At 38.3% G+C, this 16,587-nt stretch overlaps 2 protein-coding genes across 2 annotated transcripts; both read right to left on the bottom strand.

Annotated features, from left to right (window-relative positions):
* Window positions 1-1,257: 1,257 nt before the first annotated feature.
* Window positions 1,258-4,887, bottom strand: LOC140929340 (prefoldin subunit 5-like). Its single transcript, XM_073379139.1, has 6 exons — window positions 4,795-4,887; window positions 4,616-4,718; window positions 4,477-4,508; window positions 3,384-3,458; window positions 2,604-2,709; window positions 1,258-1,754 (listed from the first exon to the last, which is right to left on the bottom strand). The coding sequence occupies exons 1-6, from the start codon at window positions 4,870-4,872 to the stop codon at window positions 1,678-1,680; spliced, it is 471 nt and encodes a 156-aa protein (XP_073235240.1). The 5' UTR covers window positions 4,873-4,887; the 3' UTR covers window positions 1,258-1,677.
* An 874-nt stretch (window positions 4,888-5,761) lies between these two features.
* On the bottom strand, window positions 5,762-7,888 carry LOC140929339 (protein deadpan-like). Its single transcript, XM_073379138.1, has 5 exons — window positions 7,741-7,888; window positions 7,593-7,656; window positions 7,434-7,517; window positions 7,057-7,144; window positions 5,762-6,670 (listed from the first exon to the last, which is right to left on the bottom strand). The coding sequence occupies exons 1-5, from the start codon at window positions 7,806-7,808 to the stop codon at window positions 6,159-6,161; spliced, it is 816 nt and encodes a 271-aa protein (XP_073235239.1). The 5' UTR covers window positions 7,809-7,888; the 3' UTR covers window positions 5,762-6,158.
* Window positions 7,889-16,587: the final 8,699 nt, after the last annotated feature.

The raw sequence follows: 16,587 nt of genomic DNA, 5'->3' as shown, positions 1-16,587 counted from the left end.
AGAATAAAATAACGAAGTTAAAAATTAAATAGTTGATTTTTAATTTCCCTCAAAAAGATATTCTTACTTTTCATTTCACACGGCTGCAAGCTCTAAAACGGTCATGGAATTCATAAGAAAATTAAACGGCTCAAGAAGATTAGCAGACTGTTGGGTTATTAAAATAACCTTATATCAATCATGTTTTTTTGAAGGACAAAATAAATTTCCATTATCACTGCTATGCCAACCTATTTTTCAAGACTTCAACTAAGAAAAACAAGGTGACTGAGCAACTTTAGAAAATGGCCAGTTTAATAGCAAATTATAATTTAATAAACCCATAACCTGGAGAACAAAAGAGTATGTAGGGCCTAAGTTTGTGTCCATGGTTTTGGTTTTATTTTATGCTGTTTTTATTTGTTAATCCATTAATGGTAGAAAAAGAAAAACGTGAGCACACAGGAAAAAGTCCTTTACCTTCCTCATTTCATCACAGATAGTAGAACCAGTGAAAAATGTTTCATTGGAACCAACAGAGCTTTTCTCTGAACATTCTATGGACATTGCCCTTCTTTTCACACTAGTTAGTGTATTATTGTTACTAGTAACCTCAGGAGCGTACCATCCATATATGCACAAATGCCCATGCGTACAGATAAGATCTGGAAACTTTTTGTTTCCATTTCCTGAGAACATTTTTATCTTTAAATTGGGATGACTGATAAATTTTTCGCATGATATTGGTGTTGTTATGTTAGTATTTCCTTTATCCTGTTATCATTCCATAACACTAGAGATGTGTAAAATAAACAACTAGCTGCTTCCCTGGTATTTATTTACTGAAAATGTCCCGTGACAAACGCAGAAAATGGCATTTCCGAGACCCTAAATTTAAAAATTGTCTAGGGGGAGCCAGGGGGGGAGCCAGGGGGGGAGCCAGGGGGGGAGCATGCCCCCAGACCGGCCCACCTGGTCTGGTCCTCCACGTCATGTAACTTTTCTTTTTGTGCATACCCCTTCAAACTCTCACGCTACACCCATGAGCCTGTTTTCAATTTGTGAAAATTATAAGATCAGGCATAAATCATTAATTTATAGAACTAAATTTCTCTCAAATTTTTTTGCTGCTAGGTCAATTAGTAAAATATAGATTAATTTTTGTTTTTGTCCCCTAATAAGGTGGAGTAACAAACTAACAATCTCGAACAAGTGCTGATAGTCTGAAACCAAATTATTTTTGGTGGGTGTTGAAAAAAATGAAGATTTAGTCAAATGTCAAGAATTAATTTAGACATACTCTTTATTGGTAAACTGGCTATTTCATGTTTTTTTTTTCTGGATAGATTGTTGTATTTTACAGAGCAAAAGCTTGTTTGGATAACAAATGCAGTGTTTAAATAAACGTTTTCCATCTTTTGCAAAGAAGTAATGTCCTTACACCGCATATGGAAAGAAGCAGTTTTGACCAGTTGATTTTTGAGAAAATGTCTAGAACAATTTACTGAGAATAAAGCCTCTATTCTCAGTGTGGGGGAAAATCAGAATTTCCGTTACAAGTTTGGAGTCTTGTGAAAGTTAACATTATCTTCCTTGTACACTGTAGATCCAAACAACAAAAGTGAAGTTAAAGCAGGATTTGTGAGTCCAAGAGCTTTGCAATACAAGTCACTTTGACAGAGAAAATTGAGAACATGTTTAAGTCTTTGCAGGAATTCCACCTAGCTGAGACTGGATTTGAGCTTGCACCTTCATATTCAACATGTCTTGAACAGCTGCAAAGTGACACAAAAAAAGCCATAGTCAATTCAATGAATTTAAAAACCACTATGGGATGTCAAGGGGGCATTGGCATCCATATTTACATGTGCATAGCAATTTCTGACATATTCACAATACGTTTGTTTAACACAAAATTCCAAAGAGAAAAGGCAATTTTTATACTTGTTTGGTTTTCAAAAAAGGATTGTTGGTCTCTCAAGAAGTGTCTTTAAATAAATTAAGTTATCTCACTATACAGGAAACAGACAGTCATTGCTAACTTCAAATAATTTATAACAAAAATAATTGCCCTTCTTCAAAAGAATCCTTTTTCAAACAAACTTTGCTTTAATTCAACAGGACATAGCGTAGCGTCTGGCCTAAAGAAACCACTGCTTGCAGCTAGGGTAACAGGGCAGGTGTACATTTTATAAAATTAAAGAAAAAATTAATCTTTTTGGCCTCTGAAACTGTCTAACTTATTCAACATGACTTTATGCATAGGCAGAAGGTCAATTTGTACCATGACATCTTCAGAATTTTTAAATAGCCACTGATATATGACATATCTAAAAGTTAAATAAAATAAATGTCACTGGGAACTAGCCATTTGGCAAAAATTTCAAAACTCATAGAATGAATGGTAAATTTTACAAAACTTTGAGGAATTGTTTCGAGTTTGAGAAGCCATCCAGAATGGACTCAACTGTCAAGAACATGCTGCAAAAAAAATCCTTGAAATTTTTAAACAACTAAAAAACCTGTGACATGTTTCATTTCACACATTGAACTTTCTTGATTTGAAACCAGAATTTATTGTTGAATGGATGACACCCACTGTCATCTTTGAGTTTCCTACCTACCTTGTTTTAGTTTATGTTTTTCAAGTAATTTTGGTTGAAGGAGTTCCAGCTGTTTGGTTACTAGATCAACTTTTCTACCAAAATATTGCTCAGCTTCTTTTAGTCCCTAGATGAGAGACAAAACAAATAATAAGTAAAGTTAAGAATTATCGATAATCAACTAGATGTGATGTAAACTCACACTTTTCCAAAACAGACTGCCTCACAGGTGCAAAAACTGGGGAGGGAGAGAAAAGACTTCCTTTTTGCCTTCTCCAAACCCCAGGGGGAAGGGTGGGGGGAACTTCGGATTTCAAGTGACAGGGAGGATTGAATGGGGCCAAATATCAAAACCAAAAAAAATCCCTAGGGCTTCAAACAAAACCCCCCAAAAAGTTCCTGGACCAAAAATTAACCACAAAAAAAATCCCATGCTGAATTTCTGAGCCTTAAAAATCTCCAGAAACGAAAACAAAATTGGTTGTATTTAAATCGCAAAATGACGCGGCTGGGACACGCAGGCACTATCATGTTCTGAATCACTAAAAAAAATCCCTACTTAAATCAGGCCACCCGAAAAAATACTTGCCAAATTCTACTACCCAAAAAATCCCGGAATTGAACATTTCAAACCCAAAAAAATCTGGAGTACCCCCACGCCCACCCCCCTGGGCTCCTGATTCCCTAACCCTTTGATACCTGCTATGTAGGCTATTCCAAAACGTAAACTTACAAACATTAAACCACGGCTTCAAGGAAAAAAGAAACTAAAAGATTCACATTCCTGAAAATAATCATTACCTTTTCTACAAAGTAGCCGGTTCCAATATTCACTAAAACAGATTCAGTATTTTCAAGTGTTCCGGGGACATACATCTAAGGTGACTCAAGGATGAAATAATGTATTTATTTATTTTTAACATAAAATAGTCTTTACAAAGATATATACAGATAGCTTTATTTAATGAGGGTAGCACGTGACAGTTCTAACCACTGATGATTTAGTGGTATTTTGTTCCTAGTTTACCAAGAATGTGGGATTTTGCATTCTCCTTTCATTTGCTTTTCAGAGGACAAAAGGGGAAGATGGTTTGGATAAAAAAAATGCCACGAGCTACTTGTATTTTGGAGGTAACTGGTCAAGTCGCCCGAAAGTCATCATGCCCGAGGTTATTTCGCCTGAAGCCCAAGTTAAGTCGCCCAAAATGCAGTCATGTTGCTCGAATTTTATCAGGTGAAGTACACAGAGAAACAAAGTTAATTTTTGTTTTAAAAAAAGGGTGTGCTATATATCTCGATGAGACAAACAAGCACTATAAATGTGTAACCCTTGATTAACAACAAGACAAGCATGATAAACGAGTAATATATGTCGTTCTATAATCGTTGATCAGAAGAAACAAGCGCAGCAAATGGTAATACAGATGCTAGGATATTGTTGTGCATGATAAAATTTCAACCCACATTTAACTTAGCATTTCGGGTGACTTGACTAAACATTTTGGGCGAGATGACTTTCGGGCGACTTAACAGTAAACCATTTTCGACCCAGTCCAAAATGGGGGGTCTATTTTTTTTCCTCACCCCCACGAAATGGCATCTGAGGAACAAGAGCAGAAATTCCATACTGATGACACATCACTACACTGCAGATCTGAGTAAAGCTTCTGATTGCTTTAAAATTTGATGCAACTAATTGGAAGCATCGGAACTTCTGCACCCGTTCCTCAGACTTAAATATTTCGCGGTGGAACCAGCGATGGAGTCACGAAATCGTGACTGTTTTCTCAGGCTAGGTATTCTAAAAATGTAATCAGTTACATATTTATTTCTTTACTTATGTAAAAAGAAAGTATACATTTAATGTTCAACGCAAAAGGAGCAAAAAGGATACAGAGCTTGTTAATGGCACAAGTATATCTTTTCCTAAAAAATTGTAAAATAAGTGATCGGGAATAAAAAAAAATCAAGCAAATCAAACAACTTGTATGGGAAAAGAGCGATTAGATAAAAGAAGTTATAACCAAACCCACCTGATTCCTTGTTGTTCATTTTCTTTACATTTTCTTTAGAATCTCCAAACTTTTGCTGGGCGACCTTTAACTGAGCCATGGAATCTCCAAGCAATTTTACCTCCTAAAAACAACTCAGGATTAGCTCATGGTATACGTAGGGTTTACCCTGAGATTTCATCTAAGTTAAAACAACTTGCCTCTTCTAATTGAGACCTTAGATTCTCCAAATGAGGGATTGGAAGTTGGCTAAGTTCAATCGCTTCCCCAGCCGCCATCTTGAAATTCTGACAGTGTAAATTCCAACCCAGTCCTTTTCCGTGTTCGCGCGCCTAATTCCAAGCCACAGGCCACCCAAGTATGAGTTTACAACCTTAAACGGATGAAAATTCACCCAAAAAAATTCAAAACAAAGCAATTAAGTTATCTGATGTTGTTTTCGTCTTTCTACGAAGGTCACTCTAATATTACTCTTGCGTTACATGCTTTTTTTCAGTAATACACTGGTACATATGTTACCGCACATAATCCCTTTCATCAATAACTAAGCGATACCTAGTTGCAGTAGTTGGACTCCTGATTGAAGGCAATGTCAATCGCCTTTGAGCCTTAATTTATGGATAGAAATAGCGATCAATTGTCAGAAACGTTGATTACGATTTTTTAAAAAGGGAATGTGGAAAATTTCCCTAGTTATTTGACTTAGGCGTAAAAATGAATGCCTTGTAAGAGATCTTGTAAACACGAGGGAGGGTAACTCCAAGTAATGAAGAACGTCCGAGGGAAGCTTGTGACAAAAAGGGGAAAACACCGTATTTTGTTTTGAAAAAATATATATCTATAAAATATTAATGCGAAGTTTCATCGGTAATTGCAAATTTTTATCTATCCCTTATTCACCTCTTCTTTTTTTCCTTTTTTTTCTTTTTCATTCAGTGTTAATTCAATGTTTTCGGCTAGGTATATAACCTTTAAATAGCAGTTCTTATCAAGACCGCCCAGAGAGTAGTCGTGCAATATTGGCGCATTTTTAACGCAAATGCTGTCGAAACTTTAGATAACTCCATATAGCGCACAGCATTGTGACGGTTGAATTTTCCTTTTAGTTATTAATCTTCTAAAGCCACCTTTATTGTAAACGACTGAGAAATATTTCTAATACCTTTATTGTTATAAGAAAACAGGCTCAGCTAATTTAGTAAATATCTCTAGTATTCAATAATCAAACTGGTTAATACAAGAGAAAGAAAAAGCTTATTTACTTAGGAAGCGAAGGCCCGCTTGATTAATAACAAACAAAGAGGTTTCTTTGATCAAGATTTAAAGTTTTTTAATCAAATACTCATACTCATTAGTTTTCTAAAAACCTGTAATCCCCGGTAATATGTACAGTATAACTTTAGTTTGTCCTGTTCTTAAGCATACACCATGATAAAGAACTTGTTTTCTGTCTACTTTAAGGTGATGAACTAGCTTCCACATATTTTTAATATGGGACTCACATGTCATGAATATTTCAGCTCATTTTCTGAACGCAAAGTCTTACTTGTGACTCTAGATTCTTTTAAGGAGACCAGGAAGAAGGAAAAGGGACAGAGTAGTTAGTTTTGGTTATTAGCGACATTGACCAGTCGATTAGGGGCCCCGCTTGAATTAAAGGGGTCTGCAGAACATTTCCAAGCCCCGGTCTTTGAAGAGGGAGAACGGAGGGGTAATTAAAGGCCACAGTCAGTCCCCAATCCCGTATCTTCCGTGCCTGAGACATCTCGCACACTTCGCTTCGGCCTGCATTTAATGGCAATGTAGTGAAAGTCTGAGTTGATGAACATAACTGTTTGTCCGTTTCCATTGTGGACAGTGTTAGCCCCGTCTTAGGCGGGTTTATTCCATTGTGACCGCCCGGTAGGGCGGCGAGGCAGTTAATCTTGTTAACGATTTGCCGCCTTGTAGAGGACGTTGGTGAGACGTGTGCGGTTTCCGCGGTCTCCACCGGCGCTGATAAGCTCAGATGGCTGTCAGGTATGCATTCCTGATGCCCTGTAATGCGTTCTTCGACGGCGCGTGTCATAGCGAGACCTAAGGGCAAAATGTGAAATGAATAATCATGAATGACTCTTCTCGTGCTTATAAACCCAGATGCTGGCATTATCCCTTTGCGATATCATGATCAGAAGAACACCATCGTTTTAGCACAGTCTCGCAAAGTTAAACGCGAAACCATGAAAATCCTTGGATATTGGTATCTCGGAAAGCGCAGTTTTAGGAGTAGTTATTGTTTATCTGTGCGCTTTACGCAAAGCTTTACAACTCAACTGTCCACTCCGCCCATTAAGTTTTCATCTTAGCTTGCGCGCTGCCGGAAAATGAATAAAAACCACAAAAGCTGATATATGTAGCCTCTAGCAATATTATCAAAACACGACTTAAAAATTTCACCGTCAACCGAATGTCTCTTCTCTCACCTCTGGTGTGTTCAGCTCCGTATTTCAAGTCTCTGAGGTGCTCCACGGTCAGCTGCAATATCTCCGCCTTTTCTAATTTAGTAGATCCCTGCGAAAAGATAATTTTTTAACTAAGTACCGATCGTTCATGACTGAAGCCGCTAAAGAGATAATGATATTGCGCTTTAGGCGGAAAATTCCTACAAATTTCCTGAGTGTTTTCCCGGATTCTAGTAGCTTCTGTTACATTTTAATTAACATCATCTGGCAATGGTGTAGTAAAGTCTTTTTTGTGTCTCTTTTTTCTCCAGAAAGTTTGGACGTGCCGTATCAATGATTTTGCGCGTGTCAGAGAAGTTGTTGAAATTGAAGCTGATCAATTTTAGCTGATAACCCACCTGCTTCTTAAACGCGGCCGGAACCAACTGCCGTAACTCCGCAAGAGAACTGTTTATTCTATCTCTTCTCTTCTTTTCAATTTGCTGAAAACGAAACCATTTTGTTAAAACGTTGGGAATTTACCACCCATAAAAAAGGATATTTTCGTTTTGACTTACTCCTCGCCTTCTCTTCCTCGCCCTTGTTTCAGGATTCTCGAGCTCATTCTCCACACCGTCGGAACTTGAAACGATAAAAGATAAGAGCTCATTAATCAACGTTTAAGGAGCATCAAAGTGACTGGAGACCTTTAAAAACACTACTCACTCGTTCTCGCCTCCCTTGAAAAAATCCCCCTCCGTGGAATCATTAATCTCGCTGAATGAGCGTTTCATTTTTTAACTAGAAGAAGAATAAGTAACCCACAAGTTCCTGAACAGCTATACGTCTCCTTGCCATAAGACAACGATTTATAAATAAGTAAATTAAATGATATTATGTTAAGTAATTTCCGACTTGTTGATTGGGCATCGCACGGGGACATCATCCGCACTTACGCTATGCACGTGTCATGAAAAGAAAATAGAATATGCATTGTTGAATTATCCAATCAGACCTCAGGGAATCACTCTATCGGAACGACTTGTGTAAGGTGGACAGACGAGCAAAGCGTGTAAAAAATTCTACAGGGTAAATACGCTTTGCCCTCTAACTAAGGACAAAAGATTTCGCCAAGACAAAGAGGGTCCATTTTGACAACAACTTTGACATACTTATATAACATAACATCAAATGCATTCAAAGAAAACGCAGATATAACTTTATACTGACTCGAGCAGTTTCTAAGTTCCTAGATTTCTCGGAATACCTATACATGATCAACTCGTTAAAATGTACATATTTTAAACAATCGCAAACTTTCCCACGGCTCGGTGTTAACCTGTTTATCTAAGGCCTTTGTTCGCTCGCCTGGCGACCACGGAGCAGTTAATTACTAACGCTTGACCGAGTAAAAGTGCTTTTATATTCCGATGCGTTTGTTGTTTGAGGGAACAATACGCCCCTCTCTAGATCTACAATTGTACTTTGTGAAAGACAACCACGGGATTTAGAATAAACAGTGAACAAAGAGCTTTGAATAAAACTCCCGAGAAGCTGCTGACAGCGTTCGATCTTGTTTTGAAGAATTAACGCTGGTATTTTCAAGTTGTACTAGGGTTTGCATTTTTCTTTAGTCTTATTTGTCTAGAAACCTTTTTCAACTTTAATTTCGCAGAGTGTTAACACCGAACAGTAGCTATGGAATAATTAATGGCTGCTCTGTTTTGAATTCAGTTAGATTGCCTCGCTGTATGATCATTTAGTCCTGCCGACTCAGATAGTTCTAACCACCTATTACAGCATAATAAATGTCAACTATAAAAGTACTGCTCAGTAAAGCCGTTTAAGAATTTCACCCAAAGAGTCAGGAGTTTAACTTGTAAGTCTGATAGAGCCATCTTGTACGGGTGCCCTGATAAACACTCATGCAGTGCGCTTTCGAAAAATACTGCTCAGAGGCCTTTTTATACCATAATTCATAAAATGGTCACCCTAAAGGATTTAATCCACAGACTCAAAAGTTAGAACCACCTAGTACAGCATAATAAATATGGTACAACGGGAAAGAAGCTCAGTAGCTTTCATTTGAATGGTCACACTTAAGGATTTCATCGACAGATTCAAAAGTTAGAACATCCTTGTACAGCGTAATAAATAGTACAACAGGGAAGTAGCTCAGTAGATTTTATTCGTATATTTGCATTAACAAACTCTTGCCTTTTTAAAAAATTGTTGATGCCTATGTACAAGACGAAAAGAAAAACTTAAGTAGATGGAAGACTGCAAACTGACGAAAGTGACCATCGGTAATGTGAGAAGCCGGGTTGGTCTATTTTTCTCAGTAAATTGTTTTTTTCAGTCAGCCCACGTCAACAAATGCTGAGGTTTCATTATCAATATCATGTGGTATGAACTAATTGCACAAGCTGAGAGCTATCTAATACCGCCGAGATTGTTTAAGTTTGCCCACTGTTTTTCAAGGCAAATTGGTCTGATAAAGACCCTTAATGGTGCGGAAACAATGGGGATATACAAAAGCTTTTCTTGATCGGCTTGGGGGCTCAGTCTACTAGGCATATGCTTTTTTCCCAAGCAATGTTCAACTGTTAAGTTTCAGCTGAGATGCTGCGAGGCTGTAAGAAAAAGGCGCTGAAATCTAGCTAATGCTTGTACTTATAATCGGCTGTGTGTAGACAGCAGTGTGTACTCCGCGTGGGTCAATACCGATTCAGATCCGGTTGAAAACGAAGAGGGCTTGATTATAAAGATAAGACCAGATAACAGTTTTGAAATAACAGTGGTCCAGAGGTCGTAACTGAAGAAACCTTTTCAGTACTGCGTTAACACCATGCTAACCGAGGATCTGAACAGCTAGACGATCTATTGTATCTTGAAAACATCTCAGTAATTAAATTCCGGCTGAATTAAAATATTGATTGCTTTTGCTCAAGTGCCGGAACTGCCGTTCTGTGTAGGCTTTTAACTCTACCAAAACACATTAGAGTCTTTCAAGAAGATCATATAATATGGAGGGCCTGCTCTTACGGTAGGAGTCAAAATACAGCTTGTGGCGGTTAAAGTTTAAATTAAAATTAAAGTCTTTTAGGCAATTGACGTTTGACAGTTAACCCCACTATAACTATAGTTGAAAGGCTTATTTTGTTACTCTTTAGCTCTCCCGCCTCCCGGCTTGTGTTAAATTTAGACCCCGGCTTCTAGGGATATACACAAGAAAGCTAGAGACACTTCCCAGAGCAGTTAAGGTCCATTTAATTAAGAACCGTTAAATTGCATGTGGTTGTTAAGGCATGACTCATATAGGGCTCGTAAGAATAGTAAAATACTGACGACTCTTTTAAATGGGGCTATGCAGTGCTATTCGCTATTCATGCCTTCGTATCAACTGAATTCCAAAAATAATGGTCTAGTTTTGTCGATCATTTAAGCCGACGATATTGCCGGATCCTGCATTCCACTAACGATTGAAATCCAGAATTCAACGTTAATTCCGCTGACAAAGAGTGGAATTCAGAATCCAAGATTGTCTTGGATTCCCTTACGAGGAACGAAACTTGTACTTCTTGTATTTTACTCGCCCAATGAAAGGTAATGCACGACAAAATTGGCTTCTGGATTCCAGGCATTGTATCCGGATTTCTTTTCAGTGAAACTTGGATTCCGAATTCCAATCGTTAGTGGGATTGCAGATTCCTTGAGCTGAATTCCGGACTCCAAGCCTGGATTCTGGATTTCACAAGCAAAAATTTCCTGGCATCTGGAATTCGCATTAACCGATACACTGGAAGTTTTCATCTGAACCACTGATTTTATCCCCAATTGTTTTCTAATAGCCCCAACAGCAGACCTAACACTGACTTTAAACCAAGACCTAAACTCCTCTCGTTTTTGAGGGGCTCGGAGGCGAACTCCAACGTCAGTACGGTCTGTGAGAGAACCATGGCCCCATCCGTATTAACGAAGAGTCCGCACTAAGTGGGTCATGTTGATTACGTTGACAAAAATGCACGTTTTGTTGGATCAAAATACAGTAGAACCCCGGTAACTCGACCTCTGAAGGGAAACTAAAAACAGTTCGAGTTAGCGGGGAATTCGAGTTATCGGGGTAAATTTCAGGGAAATTTTGATCAAGGGAAAGGAAAAAGTTCGAGTTAACGGGGAATTCGAGTTATTCGAGTTCGAGTTATCGAGGTTAGTTCTACTGTGTAAAACTAATGAAAGCCACAAAACGTTATTTAGCATCAACAAACTAAACGTCTATGACAAGCAAAGAACTATGATATTCCGTGAACTAAATCTATGAAAATAGAAATTAAACAAGGTGAACTGAAAACACGTACATTTATACATAACCTAGACCTGATGGACTCCTGATGTTTTGTTCAGGTTTCCAAAATAGTGCGCTAGGTTGTTGGTTGAAGTGTCTACCGAGTTTTGATTAGAACTGATTAATTTTGTATACATTTTTATTAATTTTTGATTGTTTTCCTTAAAAGTATGTTCTGCCACTAATTCTCCATACGTTGTGCGTGGCTCCTCATAAAGTTTTCTCAAAGTGATGCCTAATAAAAGTTGAAATTGTGGACATACACACATATTTCAGGCATCCTACTGATAAACAGTTAATATCCTCAGGCAAAATTAAAAACCATAGTCATCCCATTTGACATGATGTTTAAATAGCAGCACTGATCACTTTTCTTTCAAATCAAAGTGAAAGAATAAAAATATGCCTTTTTACAGGCTTGACCAATTCTTGGCAGCTTCTAGTTCCGCTTTAGCGCGGATAACTTTCTAAGAGATTGCCGATTGGAAAGGAAGAGATGGTCCTTAAGTAGGCATTACCATTAATGTTCGTTTTAAGTGGGTGAGTTTAATTAAAGAAAATATAAAGAATTTCAGGGGCAACCAGCACTCCGTCCTGTGAAATAACCGTTCGAAGGAGCAACTTTTGTGTAGAAATTTCTAAAGCTCAAGAAACTGAACGCCAAAAATTTCTAGCTTGCGATCATGCACTTCCTATATCTCTATATCTCTTTCGTTCATCGTCTAAAAAATTTGAACATGAGAACTTGTTACGTACGATTTTCCCAAGTTATGTTTTCACATTTTTATACCAAGCGTGATTACGATCATTGTCAAAAAAGCCTCCTCAAAACTTCGGTGAAGGCACTTAAAACGTCTTTTAGAATTTTCTAATGAAAATACGGCTATTCAATTCCCTCGAACTTTTTACCGAACCCATCAGGGTAGCTAAAAGTGTCGGATGAGACGGAAAAGCCACCTAAAACTTCTTTGAGACCACCAAAGTTCCTCTAAGATATGCGATTAGAGAAGCAAGGTTTTAGGGTATCTCCAAATTATCCAAGCAGGCTTCTAAGGCATAGAGGAACCATATCTTTGAGACACTTCTGACGTATTTTGAAACATTAGGGACCTTAAGCAAAGGCGTTTTTCAGCGACGCGTGTCAACTGGAGGTGAGGCGTTTTCCACTTTAAAACTCCTCGACGCTACCAAATTTGAACTGTTCAGTGTCTTAACTCTCATAGAGACAATTTGCCCAAAATTTTGACAAAACCACTACCCATGCTAGAATGCCAAAAGTTTACTTCAGGTTGACGTTCGTCAACGGCTAAAACAGCTTTGCTTAAGCTACCTATTCCCTGTATAATGTAATGTACTTTTTAAATCACCAGGCGTTTACCACTAATATGGTTCTCTTCAAAGGAACAGAGTTGGTTACAGCGTGGACTTAATATTGTCTGAGTTTGTGTTGAAGAAAAAACTAGCAAAAAAACTAATGTTAACCACTATTATTCGAATAGAGCTGAGAAGTCTAAAGATTGCCATATGCAAAGTCGTTACTGAATTCCGAGCCTTGTAATATATATTTTATACGCGCATATGTGATGAGTGCTTTACGAACTATGGTAAAACGTGGAGAAGCAAAATACCAGCTAACTACAGGGTTGGTAGTGTAGACAGTTTATTAGACAAATGTGATTTGCCAAACAGGTTTGTTATTCTAGTTTTGTACAAAGTTAAACCCGTCCCACGTGCCGGCCGAATTGTCTTTTCACACCTGGCTCTAATAATTGCATGTTTACAAGATGACACAATAAGCCAACGGCAGTAGAGCTCATTCGCCAACTGGAGCGTGAAGCTTCTGACAGTGGAACTGAAACTTCACCTGCCACTTTCTCACTCAAACACAATGCCTGCCTTTGAGCCCGAGATATCAGGGCTATAAATTGCGTAAAGAGATTGATAAGATCTAAGCTGAGAATTACCAATTAACTACCGCTCTTAAATTAAGCTATTATACAAGTATGAAGCAGGTGCGAACTCTAATCTACCTTGACGTTGCAATCAGTGCGCAGGTCTCTTCGAATGCCATTACAAATAACTGATCCACGTGTCCGAGACAAAACCGTCCAAACGCCCGGCCCATCAGTCAAATTGATCGTGCGTGATCTCAGCTTCGTTGCACATCCGGATAATTGTGCCAAAGACTTCCTTGAATCTGTGGGGGCTCTACTTTATTAATAGCAGCTACTTTTAGTAAAATTATTTACAGCCTAGAGTTGCTGATATGCGGTTTTATTACAAGTTTTTTGGTATGTATAAATTAAACTTCAATCTCGAAGATCACGAATGATTGAAACTGAGAATAGGTTCCGTAAAGCGGGTGATATTATGGGGGTTAGCTTTTTAGTAGGATCAGTAGATACACTCCGCAAATACGATCGCAAATAAGATCATTACAAAAGAAGAAGAAGAAGAAAAAGAGAGCCCGAAGTAAGAAGAGCTCCTACTATTCTTTGATTTTAGGGAGAGTGGATTAATATAATAAGGTGGCACCCAGCACAAAACCTGTACTCAGTTTTAAGTTAAGTATATATTCGAAGAAACAATATTGCTCGTAATCTATAGAGACAAAGAAGCCCATGAGTCAACATGAGACTGATGCTAAAAAATTCTAAATTTCTTTTCCCATTAAATGATTTTTGGAGTAAGGCTATTAACTTCCTAGCAATTTTCGGAAGCTAGATTATCCCAGATTTGGCCGGTATTCAAGATGAAAAAACCCTGAAATTTCAGTTTTGAAAATAGTGACGGGCGCGAAAGAACAATCAGAAAATCGCAAGTTTTCGTAAACCATAAAATAGCGTCTACGGTTCACGAGAGGATAATAGGAAAGTCCTTATAACTTCGAAAGGGTTAAAGTTGCCTTGGGATGACCGAACATATAGAAATTTTATAGCGCAGCTTAGAATGCATTTACAGAGAGAGAACACGCTAGACATGCTGTTTTCATTCTAGACAGGCTGAAGTAGGTCTTGAACCCTTCGGAAGGAGACCGTCGATAAAGCTAAAGCCCCTGACTATATGGTAAAACAATGCCCTTCAAGAAACATTTCCATATGATAAGGAATGGAAAATTCCAAAATTAGGCCCGGCATTGTTTCGGCGATTTAGTCCGCCTTTTAAGATCGGTTACAAGGTAAGGTGCAAAGGTGTCCTAGTATACATGTCCCTTCATGCGTGAATCCCGTCTTACAAAGAAAAGAATGAGTGCGCACCGCCTCGCATACAAAAATTAGACAAGCTGCGGCCGTTACTGGGCGAAAATGGCGAAGATAAAAGCATGATAGCATCTCAACATGTGCTGAGATAGCTTTTGACAGTTATTAAGGACTCTTAATTAGTGACCTTCTAACCTTTGGAAACTGCGGAATTACGCTGCTCGTGGAAAGATGATGGGGATGGCAGCTGGTAGCTTTTTTTTAAAAAAAGGAATAGTAATTAAAACAGGTTAAGTGTTCTGGCTGGAGATAATGATACAAGTAATAGATAATTACAGAAAGAGACGTTTTCGCAAAGTGATGGTTAACTTGCTTTTGCCTCTTCAATTTATATATATGCATGCGTATTGAAATTTTCATCTTTCAAATCTGTTAAGAAAAAGCCCTGGTTGCAAGTTCCCTTCAAAGGGGCTATGCACGAGGATATTACTGTTTAAGGTCATTGAATTCTGTAGTACCTTTGCCCATTCACAAAATGTTCCTGTTGTTTTCTGAAGAAGATAGCAGGTGATTTTTTTCAGGCATAGCATTAAAACTTGAAAAGGTTGGTTCAACTTTTTCAAAGTTTCAATCAATCAATCAACTTTATTTTAAAATGAGCCCAAACACTTAAAAGAGAGCAGAAGCTGATAAACCCGTGGCCTCACAACTAAACTAATTAACATAAAAAAATACACTGAGATTTATATTTAATAGTGCTTAAAAATTATTAATATCCACGTCCATCCTTGCCATCCTTCGCAATAGACGTCAGAAAACAGCTTTCGTGCTTAAATAAAGTCTTTATTAACAAACCTGGGACGTTATTTTTGGAATTCAATTGATGCTCTTAAAGTTTTATCTTTTAAAAATGATAGCAAATAGTGTGACAAAGCCCCTTTTCAAATTTACTCAGCCGCACACCACATGAAAGCTTAGCCACTTCTTTAGGTAATTGAGTGTTAAGTGCATAATGTTTCTTCCGTAGCAACCACAGGACACCCAGACTCACTACAGCCTACTGGGTGCCCTGTGTAGCGAAACGTACTTCTCGATACTTGCGAGAACAAAAAAATTGAATCATTGACACATGTCCTCTGTAAGTTTCTTTATTAGCCGATGCTAAGTAACATTATTATCACACCCGACCGTTTTAGGGCCTGTTAACATGGAGGTGGGGGACCCCAGGTAGGTGACTCGTGGGTGAGGCAGGCTCCTGGGTGGGGTAAAATAACCCAGTTAGGTGGGGTAACCTGCCTGTCCATATAATCTCTCATTTTAATTTGATCACGTTTACATGATAGGTGGGTCTACCCGCCACTTACTTCACTCGCCCGTTTTCACGACTCGATTCGGTGGGTGCAATCTACGAAGTAAGGGGCAGTTTAACGAAAGTCTGCATGTGGTTTGCTCAATAGTAAGCCAATCTTAGGGTTCTTAGATCCGCCGTAATGTACGAGAGCGCTCGAGAGGACCAAAAACCAACCAAACAAACAAAAAACAAATCAAACTAACGTAGAGCGGACGTCAGTCCTTGAAACTGACAAACCTATGTCCATCTTACTGTCCCCAACTAATTGCAGAAACTTTCCAGATTGATTTATAACTTGGATTGTTGGTTTTTGAGGAGATGGGAAAACCGGAATACCCGGACTGAAAAACCTCTTGGAGCAGAGAAGGCCCACTACTTGTCTCAAAACAATCCATCTTTAACACAGTCCTTGTTAGTCTTTCATCCCCAAATCGTTCTCAGTCTTTCTCGATGATTTTGAATGTGACGTCATCCACTTGGTTCCAAGCCTCCCCTGCTGACTCCCATAGCACTCATTCGTCACTTTAGATCCAACGACGCGGACGACAACGAGAACGTCAAAAAAAAACAAAACAATAGGTTTTATAAGCAAAACAACAACTTTTTCCCGTTCTTGCACGACTACGACGTGAAAATGCCCAGATTTTGCTTTTTATGGAGGACGTAAACAAGCAACA

Source organism: Porites lutea, chromosome 3 (genome assembly GCF_958299795.1).
Source record: "Porites lutea chromosome 3, jaPorLute2.1, whole genome shotgun sequence".
Lineage (NCBI taxonomy): Eukaryota > Metazoa > Cnidaria > Anthozoa > Scleractinia > Poritidae > Porites > Porites lutea.
Note: the sequence above shows the minus strand (reverse complement) of the source record. Positions and strands in the feature narration are given on the sequence as shown.